The 20,319-nt window shown below is 36.5% G+C and overlaps 1 protein-coding gene across 1 annotated transcript in view; it reads right to left on the bottom strand.

Annotated features, from left to right (window-relative positions):
- The window catches only part of RANBP9 (RAN binding protein 9), an 89,697-nt gene that overhangs the window by 33,344 nt on the left and 36,034 nt on the right, over positions 1-20,319 (bottom strand). Inside the window, exons 3-4 of the mRNA XM_049655021.1 lie at positions 4,489-4,541; positions 3,447-3,614 (exon numbers count right to left, since the gene is read on the bottom strand). Coding sequence (XP_049510978.1) covers positions 3,447-3,614; positions 4,489-4,537 — 217 coding nt within the window. The 5' untranslated portion in view covers positions 4,538-4,541. The remainder of the gene's footprint in view (positions 1-3,446; positions 3,615-4,488; positions 4,542-20,319) is intronic.

The raw sequence follows: 20,319 nt of genomic DNA, 5'->3' as shown, positions 1-20,319 counted from the left end.
ACATTTCTGTAGGATCTCATTGATAGGTTTAAAAAAATGAGCTCTAGAAAAAGAGGAGGAGATGTTGTTGGCTAGTCAGTTAATCTCAGTTCTTCCAGTCTAAATACACATTAAAACAAAGCAAAAAAAACCCAAACCAAAACAAACCAAAACAAAAACCCACACCAATACCATGACCTCTCTGGGACTGATCATCATCTAAAAATTGAGGGCGTTTCTGTTAAATTATCTTTATGGTATCTCCCCACGTGAGATTTTATGGCTCTGTAATTGTGCTATACCATCAGAAAACACAATTATCTGATATTAAAGTAATAAAACTGAAAGACAGACTATATACATCTCTACTCGATGGTTTTTAGTAAATGTGTAGAAATAGTGTTTTGTAGTCAAAGTCTTATTTTTATGACTTTTAAAAACTAGTAAATTCATGTTGGCTTGTCAAAAGGCAAACAAAGCTGGAGGTTCCCCCAAGTCCCCTGTGAAACATCCTGATCATTTTGGCTTCATTCATAAATGGAAAGCAAAGGGACTACAGGCCAAATATGAAAATTTATTCTAAAATTTTCAGAAAACTAAACAGGATACAGAAAACAACAGAGAATATTTTAGTTGCCATTCATATCTTTACCATTTGCCATAAATTAGCAGCCTGACAAATTATTTTCCTCAAAGATGTCTGTTATAGCAAAGACTGTCTACTTTTATAGTTTCAGCAAAAGTTCCTTTTTGTTATTACTGAAATCTTCAGTCTTCACCAAAAACTCTAATGGAAAAACCCAATTCCACACATGAACCTTTGGAACGTGGCCAAACCCAGCTACCACAACCTGTACACATCCAGACCACAGGAAGATGCCACTGTAGCTAGTGTAATTATTGAAATTTCACACAGAAGACACTTTTTTAATATTTCTCATTTTGTGACTTGGCAAGAGGTTTTCCAAAAAGTGATCTTCAATTGATAATATTCAATAAAACAAGTAAAAAACTTTCCCAATTAAGTTAACCTGCATACCGAACTGTTTCTCCTTTACCTATTTCCTCAAATAAAAACTTCTCCATTTCTATTTCTATGATCAGTAAATATCCAGTTTTGAAAACCTTCACGAAACAGAAGCTAAAGACGTATCACCTTTTGGGTAGAAATTATCCACTCCAGGAAGTACACAACGACACTGTGGAAATAACATTTTATTTTCTAGATGCCAGTATTCGGATCAAAGTTACATAAGCACACTTCTGTGAAGACAGTACGTATGTTCTGCTCTCTAGGCCGTATGGCCTCTGTCACAACTGCTCAATTCTGCCACCGAAACAGGGAAAGCAACCATACACATTACACAAATGAATGGGTGTGGCTATGTTCCAATGAAACTTTACTTAAAAAAAAAAAAAAAAAAAAAAAAAAAGACAGGAGACCAATCTGGACCATGAGCCATGGTCTGCTGACCTCTGTCCTAGAGGAGTCATTTTTTACCACCGGACTTCCAGCATCTAGCCCAGACCCTGGCAAACAATGATAATAAACAACATTTAGTGCATCCTCACTATGTGCCAGGCAATCACTTCAGAACTTCGCATGCGTCATTTCAGTCGACCTGAACAACCAAAAAAAGGTGGGTATTATAGTAATCCTGTTTTACAAATTGAGGCACACAAATACTAACCTGCTAAGGTCACAAGGCCTAAGCCAGGAGACAAACGCAGGCAACGAAAGAACCCATTTCAATCGCTCTTATACTGCCTCTCTGTGGGCCTAATAACCATTACTTTTAGAAACGAATCATGACAAATGTCTCAAACTTACTTAAAATTAGAATGTGATCCCATCACTAAAGTACCCTTTTCCTAAAAAGCATCTCACATTTTAAAAACTGTTTCTTATTCAAGAGAAAACCTCAACATAAGTGTTTGTGAAACTCGAACAGGAAACTGGCACATCACCTATGATCTTTCCACTGCCCAAAATAGAATTTTTTTCTCTGGAATAAAGTTTTAAAAACATGTCTTCCTTTGCATTTTTCAATCGAAAGTCATACCTCAAAGCAGATTTCTCCTAACTTAAGACCAAATATCTGACGCGAGCAAGGCCACTGAGACCATCCCAGTTAACTGCTTTGATAAGTCAGAGCCAAAGCAGTTATTAACAAAGAAGCTGAAGAGGCTGCATCCTTCTGGAAACTGGCTGGCCACAGCAACCCAACCTTAAACACACACATTTTGCCTGGCGTCCTGAATCAACGTTCCTGTACCAAGGACCATATAAGGATCTACTATGGACTTGGAATGACCTTTTAGTCAGGTAACACAGGGCTTCAGGATCAATATTAAAACTTGGAAGGAAAAGATTGAAGCCATATATAAATGTGAAGACATTAACTGCATACCACGAAGATGCTGAGACACTAGAAAGGAATAGCTATTACCAATGTAGCAAAACACTTAGAATTTCCCACGATGAAATGAAAGACACAACAGCTTTTGTGTTCTATCAAAGAACATCTCTTATTTGCCTAAGGACACTATTTGCAGTCTAATTTTTCAATACTGTTTATGAGCCAACTGAAATTTCTGCCTTCTGAAGCTACTTATTACTTTTTGCTTCCTTACGCTTTACCTCATCAGAAATAATTTGCTTTGAGCCAAGGATTTTTCAAATAATGTGAAACCATTTTATTTGTAAAAGCATCAGTCTTACCATTCTTTCTTTATACCTTCTGTATAAAAACGAAAGCAAAAAGACTTCTAAGAAAAGCGAGTGTAACAACCGCATACGATTCGGAATTTGAAGAGCTGTGGGTGCATACGCAACTAAAAAAGCCTAATTTCCTACTCGTCTTACAATGGACGGGCTTCTTCGTGCTTCCATTAACCTGTTTATTGTGTATTTGCCATCTGTCTTTTATCCGTAGAAATCCTGCTGTTATTTTCTTCCTTTCAGTTCTGCTCCTTTCTGCAGAACTAACTTGTAGCCATCATCCTGCAGTCATCACACTGTTAGCAGGCTTGACCTTTCAGTAGGTCACGGCCTTTGGTTTGCTTGATAGTACCAATCTTTTCCTTCATTATTCCCCCATACTACACTACCAACTGACAGCCCTTCTCTTCCCCTTAGCACCTGTTACCTAGAGACTTCAGTCATGCTACGAAGTGTTTTACTCAAAGCAAAGCAGAGAACACTTAGCATTTACTTCTATTACTAGAATAAACACGTGAGCCCCGGGGATTATTTTCACAGTTATTCCCGTACATGTGATACAATGTGGCCTTCACAGAATACAAATTTTCCCCGTTTGCTCAACCTCCACCTGGAAGGAACAAAGAAATAATGTCTACGGGCAACTATTTATAATAGAGAACTACATAATAAATGTGACTACCATGCTGTAAGTACAATAATCACAGTATTCGGTTATTTTACATGCAATACGTTATCTTAGTACCTAAACTATGTCCATTCTTGGTGTAGAAGCAGGTATTGTTGATAAGGTTAACACAACAGCCAATGACATCACCAGTCGTAAAAGTTGGTCCATAAGGTTGTCCCGTTCCAGAAGAACAAAATGAATGTCCATCATCCCCATGATAACCATATGAATGTTTATCCCAGCCTAGAGAGAAAGTTCCAGTATATTTACAATGAAAAGTCAGGTTCCTCTGTACGAGAGCTATTCACTAAGATTATGACAAGCAAGAATGATACAACAAACAAGAGCACAAAGATAAATTCCCAAATGTACATTTAAATTCTCAACAATTACACCACATGATTTCTACATTAAAATACTGCTCACAACACTAAGGAAAATATGCCACCCAGAAGACTAAAACATGCATTAAACAAGACTCCTACCATTTAAAAAAAAAAAAAAAAGTCACATTTTCCATGCATATTTCCTTTGCTATCAGACCAAAGGAATTTTGCTTTGATTTGGCTTAGACACACACACACACACACACACACACAGAGCATTTAGTGTAAAATATAAGATTTTTCTATTTTCAAAAAGTTTCCCCCCAAATTAATTTTTTAACATTGGTAAGCGGGATACCAGAAAATATAATCCAAGAATCACTTTCACACCTTCCTTAGTTTACTTTTCCTATTAGCCTACATTCCCAGAACATTAAACAAACGACAACAGGTTAAAAGCCAGGAATGTGCTGGGTAGCAAAGAGAACCAACCAATCACATGAAAATAGTTAAAGCAGTTGATATGGCTATATACTGGAAGTTAAAATGCCAAAACAAAACAAGCAAAAAACCCAAAAACCCAAAAAACCAAAAACATACATAGTACACGTAAGTTTTGCTAAATAACATAAAATCTGAATTTTTTAAAACCTCTCGGCTTCCACTTTGAACTCGTAATACACGTGATTAAAAACACAGAAAAATCAGTATTTAACGATTTCAAATTATTACTTCAAATTTAACCAGAAAGAAGTAGTTGTAGGACAGTACTATAATTCAATCACAAGTACCTGGTAGTCTATTCATGTTCACACCTTGAGCAGAAAGACCAATTCCCATGTAACTGTTAAAAAAGGGGGGGAGGGGGGAGAAAAGCATGTTATTATAACCATATATGTAAAAAAACCACCCAACACCCTGAAACATCAGAACCCAGCCCAAGTTGAAACTCCTAGGACAACTACAAAACAGTTATTACAATTCATTAAATGGCAAAAAGGACAATATTAAGCACAATAAAACCCAGATTCACAGTAAATTCCTACAGTACTCATTCATAAAGACACCCCAACTATTAGAAATAATTATGCACTCTACTAACAACTAGAAAAACCTTTCAACTTATCCACACAAATATTTAGGATTAAGACTTCTAATAAAAAGTGTAGGGGGATTGTGGAAGAAAAAGAAAACAATAATTAGGAAACAAATATATTTCTAAAAAGACACAGTAAAGATCTAGACCACAAAAAAAGGAACACAGATACAGATTTAGAAAAAAAAGGATGTCAAATTCATATAAAAACATCTGAAATATTTAATAAAATTACACTTAAAAGTATTTTTAAAAGCTTATGAAATATTAATAAAACCTATAAAGACAGGAGAAAAGTGGAAAAGTATAAAGCAATACACCTGTAAATACTGACACAAAAAAACCCAACAACTAAATAAAACAGTAAACTGAATCCAGTTTGTTAAAAGGCTAATTGACTATGATTGCACCAGGATTTAAAATGGCATTTGACAGGATGCCTTGGGTGGCTCAGTCGGTTAAGCATCCGACTTCGGCTCAGGTCATGATCTCACGGTTTGTGAGTTCAAGCCCCGCGTTGGGCTCTGTGCTGACAGCTCAGAGCCTGGAGCCTGCTTCAAAATCTGTATGTCCCACCCCTCCCCCCACCACGCCCTCATTCTCTGCACCTCACCGGCTCCTGCTCTCTCTCAAAAATAAACATTAAAATAAAATGTCATTTGACCAATTTCAGCTACATTTCTAATAAAAACTCAAGCAAAATAAGAGTATAAGGAAACTAAAATATGACACACTTCCCCCCCCCCACCCCACCCCCCGCCCAACTCTAATACAGGAAGATATTCAACAGTAAACCCTGAAGCCATTTCCATTAAAATCAGGACATGGAGTTGTCTACAACTGTTAAACACTGTTTTGAAGTTTTCAGGTAATTTAATAAAAATAACTAGTATAATATTAAAAGATATAATCTTTACCTGTAGTCGCTATGATTATATACATAGAAAACCACAGAGTCTACTAAAAGTTTTTAGAATTACAGTTGACCCTTGAACAATGCAGGGGGTTGCAATACTGACCCCCATGCAGTCAAATATCCAAGTATAACTTGATTCTCCCTAACTAATTGTCTGCTATGGACCAGAGAAGCCTTATCAATAACATGAACGGTCAGCTGACACATATTTTGTATGCTATGTGCATTATACACCGTACTCTTACAATACAGTTGTGTCTAAAGAAAGAAAATGTCAAGGAAATCATAAGGAAGAAAAAATACATCTACCGTGCTGCATTTATTGAAAAATATCTGCATATAAGTGTACCCATGCAGTTCAAACCCATGTTGTTCAGAGGTCAACTATAATTATTTTGGCAAAGTGACTAGAAATGAGACCAACATTTACGTTTCTCTTTTAGTAGTAACCAGAGAAAAAAAAGTGGTGTGTGTAAATATACAGTCACAAAACTACAGAAATCATAAAACAGGAGTCCCACGGCATGAAAACAAATATTAAAATAAAAGCTATAAATACATGGATATGCTATGTATTTGGATAGCCTGACAGTACAAAAAAAGAGTATCTTTCTAAAATTTATACATGTAATAAGATTTAAGAAAGATTGCCAATGGATTTTCAAAACTAGAAGGATTTGGAGAGTATTGCACGTATTTTACATGCAATGTAAGTATTGGGAGAAACAAAAGACTTAATAAAGTACAAGACTTAAGTCTTTGAGAAGAAACACGAAGCTGCAAGCAGGGATACGACGGCAGACCTGCAAGGTCCTGGGTCTAGGAGCACCCATTAACGGCTACGAGTTTCCCCTTCTGGGAAAACGGCGACTAAAAATGCTCCCCAGGAGGCACATCAGCCGTGCTCACTGCTTAAGACCAAAGACTGGAAGAGGCTTCCGCTCCTGAAAGGAAGAGAAGAAAATACCGATACCACTTGTTGCCTTGGCTTAAGCCTACTGGACACTGTGGCCTAGATAAGGCTAGCAGTAGCCTCCTGACTAAACCTGAGCAAAGCTGTTGAACGATCAGGGACTGACTCTGCCAGGCTGCCAATCCCCCTGAAGGGAGAACTGGAAGACTCTTCTACCAGCTTTTGTTTGGGGGCCCAGGGGTTAGAAAGTACAAACTGTCATAAGGAGAAAATAAGGATAGAAAAAGATGCACAAAATGAAGAGAAACTTTAAATTCTCTAACCGAAATGAGCTACAAAAGCCAAACTCTATAGGATATACCAAACATAGGCCAAGGAAATACATACAACTGCAACAAGAATTCATTCTAGATGACACAAGTAAGTGGACAATTAAGACAGAGGGAACAATTTAAAAAGGACATTTAGGATACGTAAAAGGAAAAAGGAGCCATTAGCATGGAAAATTAAAGCAGAACATCAGTGTTTATTAAGATAGGTAGCTAATTTTCCACAACTGAAAACTATCATTGTTGAATTGAAAGCGTGCACACACACTGAAGAAGATAAAAATAAACCCGCACGCGGACACACTACAGAATATCGGTAACACTTAATCCTAAAAGCTTCCAAAGGGAAGATGCGGCTTATGTCCCTCCAAGAAAAGACCATTAGACTGACAGCAGATTTTGCCCCAGCGGCAGTTGATGGCAATAAACAATGGCACAAAGCACTAAGGGTAAAGAACAGTCTAGAACTTAAGGTAAAGAACCTAGAACTTAATGCCCAGATCAAGTTGCACTGAAAATGAGGGCAGCATAAGGTATTTAAAGACACTAAAAAGCTAACAGTTTTACTATCCACAGACCCTCACAAAAGAACTACTTCAAGATATGCTTTACCAGAAAGTGAAAAAGTAAAAAAAAAAAAAAAAAAAAAAACAGAAGAAATGCAAGGGTCAAAGAAACAATAATCAGCACAAAAAATGATGACATATGTAACTAAAAATAATTCCTCAAAATACTATTATTTTAAAATTCTATAATCCATACCTAACACGCTAGAATACAATTAACGGTACTTTACATATAAAGACACGGGAAAACATGACCCATATCCAAGAGAAAAGAAACAAAAAACAGAATGACCCTGAGATGATGGAGTGGTTGAAATTAAAATACAAAGAATTTAAAGCAACTCTTGTTACAATGCTCAAGGACGTAAAGGGAAATATGCTTGTGATCATTTCAACAAAGAAGAAGAAACAATAAAAAAAAAAAAAAAAACCCAAAAATTCTAGAGCTGAAAAATACCTGAAATAAGCACTTACATACTTAACAGCACACTGGAAATGGCAAAATGAGTTAAGTAAACATGAAGACAGAGCTATCTGAAGAACAGAGAGAAAAATGAGGGGAAAAAAGAGTTGCCTAAGGCAGTATCCAAAAGTCTAACATACATGTAACCTGAGTCCCACAAGGAGAAAGAGAAAATGGGTTAAAAAATCTGAGAAAAATCTCCCAAGTCTGGGAAAAGCATTTATAGATTCAATAATCTACAGGTTAAACACAAAGAAAAGCACACCTATGCACAAGTCACAAGCCAAACTGCTGAAAAGTAAGAATAAAGTGAAATAGTGAAAGCAGCCAGAAAAAAAAAACCAAAAAAACCTATTACTGTCACAGGAACACTGAGCTGCATACTCGTGCATTTCTCACATGAAAATAAGAAAATTTTATTTCACAGTAAAATATCTATAAATGCAGAAACTGGGGGAGGGGATTTCATTATATGATCACATTTAAGTTCCTTAAATTCACTGCACTATACAAAATCATGCAATAAAAACCACAGGGCTTATGGGAAAAAATGGGGTAAGAGCATGGCATTCCAAAACTCTAGCAGTAACACATTTAAAAAAGACAGAGAAGAACCCAATTAAAAAAATTTTTTTCAAAAAAAAATTTTTACACAAGCTAAATTGATTAAAATACATAAACACGACAATAAATACAGCCTCCTGCACTGAAAAAGACTTGAAGTTCACTTGGGGAAGTGGGTGGCACAGGACTGTAGCTTGTGGTTTATTGTGAAGCGGTGGAAGAAAAGTTCTTTGCCGGGCAAATCTGTAACAGCAGATGTGGATGGGTGTGGCTTGTAACAGGCAGTGAACCAACATAGTTGGTAGATGTCTGAGGTGTGTCATGACATATAAAAGCAAGTTCGAATTACACAGCAATGAGGGAGTGGCAAGATTTTTAAAGTACATGAACAAGAAATTTATTTTTTATTATTTTTTAATAATATTTATTTTTGAGAGACAGAACATGAGGGGGGAGGGGCAGAGAGAGGGAGACACAGAATCTGAAGCAGACTCCACGCTCTGAGCTGTCAGTCAGCACAGAGCCCCATGTGGGGCTCGAACTCACAAACTGTGAGATCATGACCTGAGCCAAAGTCAGATGTATAACCGACTGAGCCACCCAGGAGCTCCAATGAATAAGAAATTTATTATTGTGATACTCTGTGTTTAGCAAAGGAAATGGCTATAAAATTTTTTCAGATCAATATATCAATTTCAAATTATACAGTTATTAGCATTTTAAAAATAATGGTTGCACCAAATATCAAAGAACAGAGACTAAGAAGATTAGTTTATATTCCTACTATAGGTTTAAGGTTTAAGTCAATTAGCTTGTTAATTTCCCATCTGTTCTCTCCATTCATCCTTTTCTACGTTCTTTGTATTTTTCTATATTTACCCTTTGTTATTAGCTTTCTGCTGTATGTTTTGATAGTATATCAATGAACACCATGTGTTAAGAAATGCATCTTTAACCCACATATTCTTGACTGAATTAGTATATTTATTACATGATGACAATGTAACACAAAACTTTTAAAGCCCATTTACCTCTTCTCACATTTTTGCCACTCACTCCACAAGAACGGCACCATTCTTGCTTTGTTTAGTTAATGCTACTTAACTCATTAGACACACAACAGACTTCTCATCAGAGACCATGGAAGCCAGAGGCAGTGGGATGACGTTTGGCAATGCTGAAAAAGCAAACTCTGTAAAGCAAGAATTCTATATAGAGCAAAACTATGTTTCAAAAACAGAGAAACTGAGATATTCCAAAATAAACAAAAACTGGAAGCTTGTCACTAACAAACCTGCATAAGAAATGATAAGGCATAAAAGAAAGGAAACTAGAGACTAACTCAAATCCATACAAAGCAAGGACATCAATACAGATAACTACATAGGTAAATACAAAAGAAGGTATGAATGGTTGTTTCTAACTCTCTTCTCCTACATAAAAAACATAAAAGCAATAATTATAACTCTTTAGGTTTAAATTGCATACAGATAGAATTTTAAGACAATAACAGTGAAAAGAACAAATTAAATATATTAGGAAGCAAAATTTAACATACTATTGGAATTAAGTTGGTATTAATCCAAATTATATATTTTTTTATTTAAAAAAAAATTTTTTTTTTAATGTTTTATTTATTTTTGAGACAGAGAGAGAGACAGAGCATGAGCAGGGGAGGGGCAGAGAGAGAGGGAGACACAGAATCGGAAGCAGGCTCCAGCCTCTGAGCTGTCAGCACAGAGCCCGATGCGGGGCCCGAACTCACAAGCTGTGAGATCATGACCTGACCCGAAGTCGGATGCTCAACCGACTAAGCCACCCAGACGCCCCCCAAATTATATTTTTATGTTAAGGTATTATCTGAGTAATCCTCCAGAGCAACCACTAAGAAAATAACTCAGAAACGACAGAAAAGAAACCACAATGAAATTGAGAGGTATACTAGAAGACATTTAATTCACACAAAAGCAATAATGGAAGAGCACAGAAACAAAAAGATACAACACATGTAATAAATATCAAAATGGCAGACTTAAGTCCTACGTTATCAGCAATGATAAGAAACACAAATGGATAAAGTCATCCAATTAAGAGGTAGAGACTCATAGAACAGTATTTTTCATTAAAAAAACAAACAATGGCATATTGTCTAGGGGAACACTAGATTTGAACACACAAGATGAAAATAAAAGGAAGGAAAAAAGACATTCTAAATAGTAATCAAACAAGAAATTAAGTAATCTATTACTAATACCAGACAAAATAGACCTTAAGACAAAAGCTGCTACTAGAAACAAAAGGATACATTTTATCATCAAAAGGGTCAATACATCAAGAAAACATAACAATTATACACAAATACAAACCTACCAACAGAGCCCTATTTAAAGTGAAGACTCCAAGAATTAAAAGAAATACGCAAGTCAAAATAATGGCTGAAAATTTCAATAACTCACTTTGAATGACGGATGGAACAATCAGAGGATCAACAAGGAAATGCAAACTTGAACACAACTGTAAACCAACCAGAACCAACAGACATCTATAGAACTCTCCACCAACCATGGTGAGACATGCTTCTCAAGAGCACACAGAAGAATCTCCAGGCCCTAAAAACAAGCCCCTGTAAATTTAAAATAACTGAAATCATACACAGCATATTCTCCAACCACAAAGAAATTAAATTAGAAATCACAAACATGGGGTACTAGGTAGCTCAGTTGGTTATAAGTGTCTAACTCTTGATTTCGGCTCAGGTTATGATCTCACCTTTCATGAGATCGAGCCCCGCGTCGGCTCTGCACCGACAGCACCGAGCCTGCTTGGGATTCTCTCTCCCTCTGTTCCTCCCCAGTGCACACACACACGCACGCTCGCTCTCTCTCTCTCTCTCTCAATAAATAAATGAACACTAAAAAAATTTAAAGAACTCATAAATACAATAAAAATTGGAATGTACACAAATATGTGGAAGCTAAACACACTTCTAAAAATTCACAAAGAAACCACAATGGAAATTAGAAAATACTTAGAAATGAAGGAAAATGAAAACATAATACACCAAAACTTATGGGATTCATCTAACGTAGTACTTGGAAGGAAATTTATAGCTGCAGTTTCCTATATTTAAAAAAAAAAAATATCTCAGGGCACCTGGCTGGCTCAGTTGATAGAGTGCACGACTCTTATCTTGGGGTTGTAAGTTCAAGCTCCTTGTTGGGTGTAGAGTTTACTTAAAAATAAAATCTTGAAAAAAAAAAAAAAAAGAAATAGATCTAATGAATAATCCAACTTTCTACACTGAGAAACTAGAAAATTAAAACAAAACAAAAACCCCCCAAAACTAACAAACCCAAGCAAGCAATGGGATTAAAAGATTAGAGCAGAAATAAATGCAAAAAAGACCAGAAAACAACAGAATCACTGAATCCAAAAGGTGGTTCTACTACGAAAGAAAAAGACTCAACAAAAGCAGCAACAAAAGAGCGGTAATTACTACCAAAGTAACAAAAGATTTTAAGGAAATAAAAAGAATTATAAGAAAATACTGTGAAAAACTATATAGCAACATACTACAGAAACTATTTAAAATGGACAAATCCCTAAAAAGTCATGAACTACCAAAACTGAATAGCAATCTTAAAACTTGCCACAAAGAAAAGCCCATGCTCAGATGGCCTCACTGGTGAATTCTACCAAACATAAAGAAAACTGATCACCAATCCTCAGATTCCTCCCTGCAAATTTGTAACAGTTTCTAACTAATTCTACAGGGCCAATGTTAACCCTGTTGTCAAAATCAAGCAGATACCACAAGAAAACAAGAGAAAATATCCTTTACAAATATAGATGCTCAAATCTTCGACTAGGAAACCAAACTTGGCAACACACAGAAAAGGACTGTACATCATGAACAAGAGAAATTTATCCTAGAAATGCAGGTTGGCTTCGAAACATAATCAACGTAATACACCATACTTGCAGAATAGAGAATAAAAACAACTTGATCCCTGACACAGAAAAAGAATTAGACAAAATCCAACACCCCTTCTTTACAAAAACACTCAACAAGTCAGGAATAAAAGGGAACCTCCTAACCCGGTAAAAAGTATCTATTACAAAAAATCCACAGCTAACATCATACTTAACGGTAAAAGGCTAAATGCTTTCCCCGTAAAATCAGGAACAAGAAAAGGATAACCCCTTTTACCCTTTCTATTCAACACAGGACTGGAGGTTCTAGCTTGGGCAATAAGGCAAGAAAAAGAAAAGACATCCGTATTGTAAAGTTAGGAAGAAACATACCCTAGTCACATACAACACAATTTTACACATAAAAAATCCTCAGAATCCTTACCAAAAAACTATTAAACAAGTTCAGTAATACTGCAGGATACAGGTTCGATATGCAAAAATCAGTTTTATTCCTACTCTCTAGCAACAATTTGAAAATAAATTTAAGAAAACAATTTCATTTACAACAGAATCAAAGAATATCTAGAAATAAAATTAACAAAAAAGTGCAAGACTTGAACGCTAAAAACTACAAAACGTTGTTGAAAGAAATTAAAGAACATCTAAATAAATGGAAAGACACCCACATTCACGGATTGAAAGAATACTGGTAAGATGGCAATGCTGTCCTAATTAATCTAGAGATTCAAGGCAATCCTTATCAAAATTCTAACTTGCTTTTCAGCAGAAATGGAGAAACTGATCCTGAAATTCATATGGAAATGCAACAGGGCCCAGGAGAACTGATCTATCTGGAAAAACAAAACAAAACAAAAAAACTTGGTGGACTCACACTTCAGTGTTAGAACTCGCTATAAAGTTACAGTACTTAGGACAGTGTATTATTACTGGCTTAAGAACAGACATATGTATTAATGCAACAGAACTGAGAGTTTAGAAATTAACTCTTATGTTTATGGCCAAGTGATTAGGATAAGAGAGACAAGACAATTTCATGGAAAAAACAAGTCTTTGATTTAATGGAAATTGAATGGAAAAGACAATAGTCTTTCCACAACTGATGCAGGGACTAGATGTATCTAGGCAAAAGAATGAAAACAAAGCCATACCTCGACACCATATATAAAATGTAACTCAGAATGAATTAGAGAACATAAAAACTCTTAGACAAAAACACCAGAGTAAATCTTCATAACCTCGGATTAGGCAATAGTTTCTTAGATATTATACCAAAAACACAAGTAACAACCACAAAAAGATAAACTGGACTTCATAAAAATATAAAACTTTTGTGCTTTGAAGATTATTATTAAGGAATTTAAAACAGGATAAGATATATGCAAATCAGCTGTCAGGGACTTGTATTCAGAACACACAAACAACTCTTACAACTTAGCAATAAAAAGAAAACCCAACTAAAACATGGCCAGAGGACCTGAACAGACATTTCTCCAATGAAAATATACAAATAGCCAATAAGTACATGAAGTGATGCTCCATATCACTAGTCATTAAGGAAATGCAAATCGAAATCATTATGAGATCTCACTTCACACACCCCACGAGGACGAGAATCAAGAATACACTAGAATCATGAATGAGCGTTTAGAACTTTCACAGTTGGTGACGAGGTAAAACAGTGCAGTCACTTTGGAAAACTGTCTGGAAGTTCCTTGAAATGGGAATCATTGAGTTTCTTTCTGACCCAGCAATTCAACTCCTGGTTATCTACCCAGGAGAAACAAAAACATATCCACACAGAAACATGACACAAATGTTCATAACAGCATCATTCCAAATAGCCAGAAATGTGTTTCCACCTACTGATGAATAAACACAATGTGATATATCCTTATAATAGAATATTTGGCAAGAAAAAGGAATGGAATACTGACAAATGCCGCAACAGAAATCAACTCTGAAAACATCATGTTAAGATAAATAAGCCAGAAACAAAGGTCACGTGTTGTATGATTCCATTTATATGAAACGCCCACGGTGTAGGTAAATCCATGGAAACAAAATAGGCACGTGGTTGCCCACGATCAGGAGAAGGGACTGCTGACGAGTACAGGATTTCTTTTCGCGCCATGAAAATGTTCTAAAATTAAACAGTGGTGAGGATTGCACAATTCCGTGAATATGCTAAAAACTACCTAACTTCATGCTTTTAAGGGTAAATTTTTATAACTATGAATAATGTCTCAGTAAGATTCTCATTAAAACATCAACAACAGGACTTTTGTTTGCAGCACGAATATGTAAAGGGCTTGGAACTTGTCACTCCCTTCCGCACAACAAGAAAAAAAAGGTGAACAAATAAAAAGGCTACAACGCTGTGTGATTACAGAGAATCAGAGCTTACCATGAGCAGGAGTCTCTGAAGATAGTAACTGGTACGAATATCACCTGGGTGGCTCAGGTGGTTAAGTCTGTCTGACTCCTGATTTCAGCTCAGGTCATGATCTCATGGTTTCTGAGATCGAGCCCCACGTCCAGCTCTTCACTGACAGCGCAGAGCCTGCTCGGGATTCTCTCTCTCCCCTCCTCAACACACACACACACACACTGTCTGTCTGTCTGTCTGTCTCTCTCTCTCTCTCTCTCTCTCAAAACAAACAAATTTTTAAAAACTAAAAGGTAACAATGAATTCCTGAAGGCAGAGTATAAACTAGCTTGAAGCTTTAAAACTGCTGATGGCCCAGTCTTCCAGAAGCCTCCACACTTGGATGAGTTTTACCTTGTCACCAGGTTATCACCCAGGAGCAAGAAGAGCTCTTCAGTTCCGTCCATGGGAAGGGGAAAAGTAACCATTCAGAGATAACACCCAGAGCAGTGTGTCCCTTTTAACAAAGACCTGCCTTCAAGAGAAACTACTTTATCAGAACCTTATTTGAATTAGAAAAAGAGCATTTAGACAACGCCAGTTCTTGTTAGCCTTCCTGACTGAAGAGAAGGGGTTAAAAAAAAAAAGAGAAAGACTAAAATTCTTCTGAAATTCAGAGGAAAGGGACACTAGTCCACTATAACAACTGAGATTTAGTCATTAAATCACAGACCGCTGCCTTTCCCTGGTACCTTATCACCACGTCAGCAAGGCTCTAGTGTAACACTATAATAGCCAATTACAACTGACAGAGGTGCAAGACACAGACTCTATTTAAGGAGTTTCTAGGGAAACCCCAAATAAGAGTGACAACAAAAACAAGGAAACCAGAGAAAAATGAAGCCCCTGACACAGTCAAACAATACATACACCAAGGAAACATTAAACACAACTTGACTCCTAGCCACGGTATAAAACATCACATAAAGATCTATTTACCTAAATTTCTATTACCCAATAAATCATGTAACATTCTCAACAACAACAAAAAAATCACACTGCATGTTAAATAGCAAGAAAAATACAATCTGGAGAAATAAAGCAAGTATCGCAATCAGACTCAGGCAAGGCAGAGATTTGGGAATTTTCAAACTAAGAATTTAAGATAACTGTGATTAATAGGCTGTAGGCTATAAGAAATTTTTTTTTTTTTTAATGCTAGAAGTTAAAAACATTATTACAAACAGTGCTCTTGATGCGTTCATCATTCGACCAAACACAACTGAGAAAGCCACCAGTGAGCTTAAGGATATGTTATTAAGAACTTCCCGAACTGAAATGCCAAGAGAAAAAAAAGGAATAAAAAGATCAGAACAGAACATACAAGAGCTGCAGGACCAATATAAAAGGTGTCACATACACATAATGGGGATACCAAAAGAAGAGGAAAGAAACTTGAGTATTTTAAGTAATAATGGCTGGGAATTTTTCCAAAATTCATGACCGGCATGAAACCAAAATTCCAGAAAGGTTACAGAACACTAAACAAGATAAATACCAAAACATCAACACCCAGGCTTACATTCAAATTTCAGAAAGTCAAAAAAGAAAATCTTGAAATAAACTAAGGGCACAACAAAACAAAACCTCACCTGTAAGGAAAAAGGATTAAAAGTTACATGAAGACTTATTCTCAGAAACCACGCAAGCAAGAAGAGACTGCAGTGACATACCTGAACGCTGAAAGAAAAAAACTATTCCCCTAAAATTCGGTGTCCAGCAAAATTATCCTTAAAAGGTTAACGACAAATACTTTATTAGACAATCAAAAACTCCCAAGAACTGCCAACAGACTTGCCTTGCAAAAAATATTAAAAGTTCTTCGGAGAGAAGGAAAAAGTATTGGGGAGGAACTCAGATCCACATAAAGAATCAGGCAAGAAATAAATGAAGATATGATAAAACCTTGCATTCTTCTCATTCTGAATTGATCTTAACTGTTGGAAATAAAAACAGCGACAATAAATTGGGTAATTACAGTTTATGGACAAGTGAAATGAGTGAGAGCAGTATTATATGAGATGGGAGGGAGGAAGTGGTTATAATGTAATAAAGAACCTGTACTACCTGTAAAATGGTAAAGTGTTTTTCGAAAATGGACTTACACTCATGAAAATGACTACTGCAAACTCTGAGGCAACTAGGAGAGAAAATGCAATCATAAAAAAATGCTCAATTAAAACCAGAGGAGGAAGAAAGCAGATTTTTCTTTTGAATAAAGGCAACGAGGAACAAACGCAATGAAGTACAAATAGCACTGACACTAATCCAGCTACAACAGTCAGTTTCAATGTGAGAGGTCGAAATATATCAATTAAGAAAACTGCCAGTTTGGATAAGAAAACAAGGCCAAAGTATATAGCATCTACAAGAAACCCACATTAAATATAGATACACACATAGATGGAAAGTAAAGGGACAGAGAAAGGCATACCGTGCTAATACCAATCAAAAGAAAGCGGGACTAGCTATGTTAATTTCAAAGCAGATTTAACAAGGAAAACTATCAGAACTAAAGAGCATTTCATAACAATAAAGAACCAATTCTTGAAGATATAATAATCCTTAATGTTTACGCACCAGTAACAAAACGTCACAAGATGTATGGCAAAAACTGACAGAACTGCAAGGAAAAATAGTTAAATCCACTATTACAACCAGAGACGTCAACAAACGTGCATTAGTAACCGGCAGACACAGAAAAGAAGCACGCATGTAGTCAAACTCAAAGACATCATCAATCAACTGGTTTTCATTGACATTTATACAACACTTCACCCATTAAGAGCAGAATACCCACTCTTCTCACGCTCACAAGAACATTCACCAAGACAGACCACCTTCTGCTCCAGCAATCGTGCTCCTAGGTATTTTTACCCAAATAAGGTGAAAACTTATGTCCAAACAAAAACCTGCACATGCAGCTTTGTTCGTAACTGTCAAAAACTGGAAGTAACCAAGATGTCCCTCATTAGGTAAACAGGTAAACAAACGGTGATACATCCGTACAATGGAGTATCATTCAGTGATACAAAGAAATAACCTATCAAGCCATGAAAAGACATGGAAGAATCTTAAATGCGTGCTAAGTGAAAGAAGTCAGTATGAAACGGCTACATACTGTATGATTCCAATTATAACCCTCGAGAAAAGGTAAAATTATGGAGACAGTGAAAAGATCAGCAGTTGCCGGGAAGTTTGGAGACGGGGGGCAGAGAGGGGAGGGACAAACAGGTGGAACCAGAGGGGATTTTTAGGGCAGTGAAACTATTCTGTAAGACACCGTAAAGGTGGATACAAGACATTATGCGTTTGCCAAACCGCACAGAACTGTACAACAAAGAGTAAACCCCAATGTAATCTATGGACTGTAGTTAGTAATAACCTATCAATCCTGGTTTGTCAACTAGAACAAAAGTACCACATTCATGCAAGATGTTAATGGGAGAAACCAGGGGAGTGAGGGGTATAAACAGGAATTCTTTATAGTATCTGCTTAATTTTTCTGTGCGAATTTTCTAAATTTCTAAAAATTTCCTAAAACTGGCCAAAAACCCGAAGGTACATTTAGGGAGAAAAACACCATAACCCAATACAAAGGGCAAACAACTTAGGAGTGATATTCCAACATACATAGTATAGAATTATGCTAAACACAGAATGTGCTTAAAAATATTGTGAAAGAAGAAACCTATTCGCAGATACTCTCTGCAGCTGTACTCGTAACAGACATATGGACAACACAAAGTCCTTCCTACTGTGAACGGATGAATACATTGTGGGGCACCCTCACAGTGGAACACTACTCAGTAAGAAAAAGCAACAAAGAATTGGTACAGACATCAGTGTGGATTAATCTTGAAGGCACTATGCTAAATGAAATCAGTCAGTCCCAAAGATTACATATGACACAATTCCATCCATATTTTTCAAAAAGAAAACCATGAAGGGAGGAGAATGGTTCAGTGGCTCTTAGGAGTTACCAGTGTAGAGAAGATTAATGATCATTCCCTTTTAGGGAAGAAGTTCAGGGAGTGATGGAATTGCTTTATATCTTGGCTGTGGTAGTGGCTGCAGGACTCCATGAATTTGTCACAACTCAGAGAACTGTACAAACAAAAAAAAGGTTTACTGTACATTAATTAAAAATAAATTTTAAAAAAGGAAGTACTGTAACAAAAAAATGGGTAATTTGAAAGCCAGCGTTCTCCTCCATGGGTAACAATAAAGGACAGGTAATAAATCATTTTACATGCATACATTCCAAATAGGCGGCACACAAGTCCCCATCTCACGCAGGTCCCCCCAGGACCCTACACGCTGCAACGTGATGGCTGGAGGAAGAGACGGCCCTGCACCTGACAAGCCAGCAAACTGCGGCCAGGCCCTGCCGGACTCCCCAACACCTTACAAAGAAACAAATCCATGTGATTACTGCAAATGCCGCCATAAAAAAATGTAATAAAATGTAAAGATATCAGGCAATAATGGAGGAGGAAAGCCTGTTGTGAACCAGTGTGCACATCTGCTGGAACTGTAAAGGGATAGTGTTTTCCAAAAGGGCAACTATGGCCCTTCTGAGTGAAACAATTCAACTTTTGGCAGTTCTCAAAAAGACTGGTGAACTAGATGTTTCTGCCATGTGGGCTGGAGTCAGCTTTCAATTTAATCTTAATTAAGATTTAATATTAATTTAATTACAATAATTCATTCAACCACCGCCTTGTTCAAAACTCACCAGCAATCTTCTCACTGTGATTCTTGACAAAAATCACTGTGATTTCTTAACAAAAGTGTTCATGGATCTCAGAAATAAAGAAAATTTCAAATTACACTGAATGTTAGCTCTTCATTAAGCATTCATCTAGTGGGTATAATGGTAACCAAGCAAATTCCTTGTTTGATGCTGAATTTTAAAATTTCAAATTCTGAATAGGTTTTTCACGTTACTCTAGGTACAAAAGGGATCTTTTGGCCTCACAAGACTTGAAAATTACTTAATATCTTTTGAACTAGAATGTCTTCTTTCTGTCTGAAGGCATAATGAATATAGTAAAATAAGACTCTTAAGGGCACCTGGGTGGCTGAGTTGGTTAAGCATCCAACACTTGATTTCGGCTCAGGTCATGATCTTACAGTTCGTGGGATCAAGCCCCACGTTGGGCTCCACGTTGACAGCATGGATCCTACTTGGGATTCTCTCTCTGCCCCTCCTCCACTTATGCTCATGCTTTCTCTCTCTCAAAACAAACTTAAAAAAAAGAAAAAACTCTTACTTTAAGAACACCAAAAGAGAGTAATTACTGCTTCAAGATATACTGGTATATGTATATCTCCTTCTATACAGAAACTCAGGACACTTATCTGCATCTCACAAGTACCAATCTAAAACATGTGTAAAAGATATGAATAT

The sequence above is a fragment of the Panthera uncia genome (assembly GCF_023721935.1).
Source record: "Panthera uncia isolate 11264 chromosome B2 unlocalized genomic scaffold, Puncia_PCG_1.0 HiC_scaffold_25, whole genome shotgun sequence".
NCBI lineage: Eukaryota > Metazoa > Chordata > Mammalia > Carnivora > Felidae > Panthera > Panthera uncia.
This window is presented reverse-complemented; position numbering and strand designations above follow the sequence as displayed.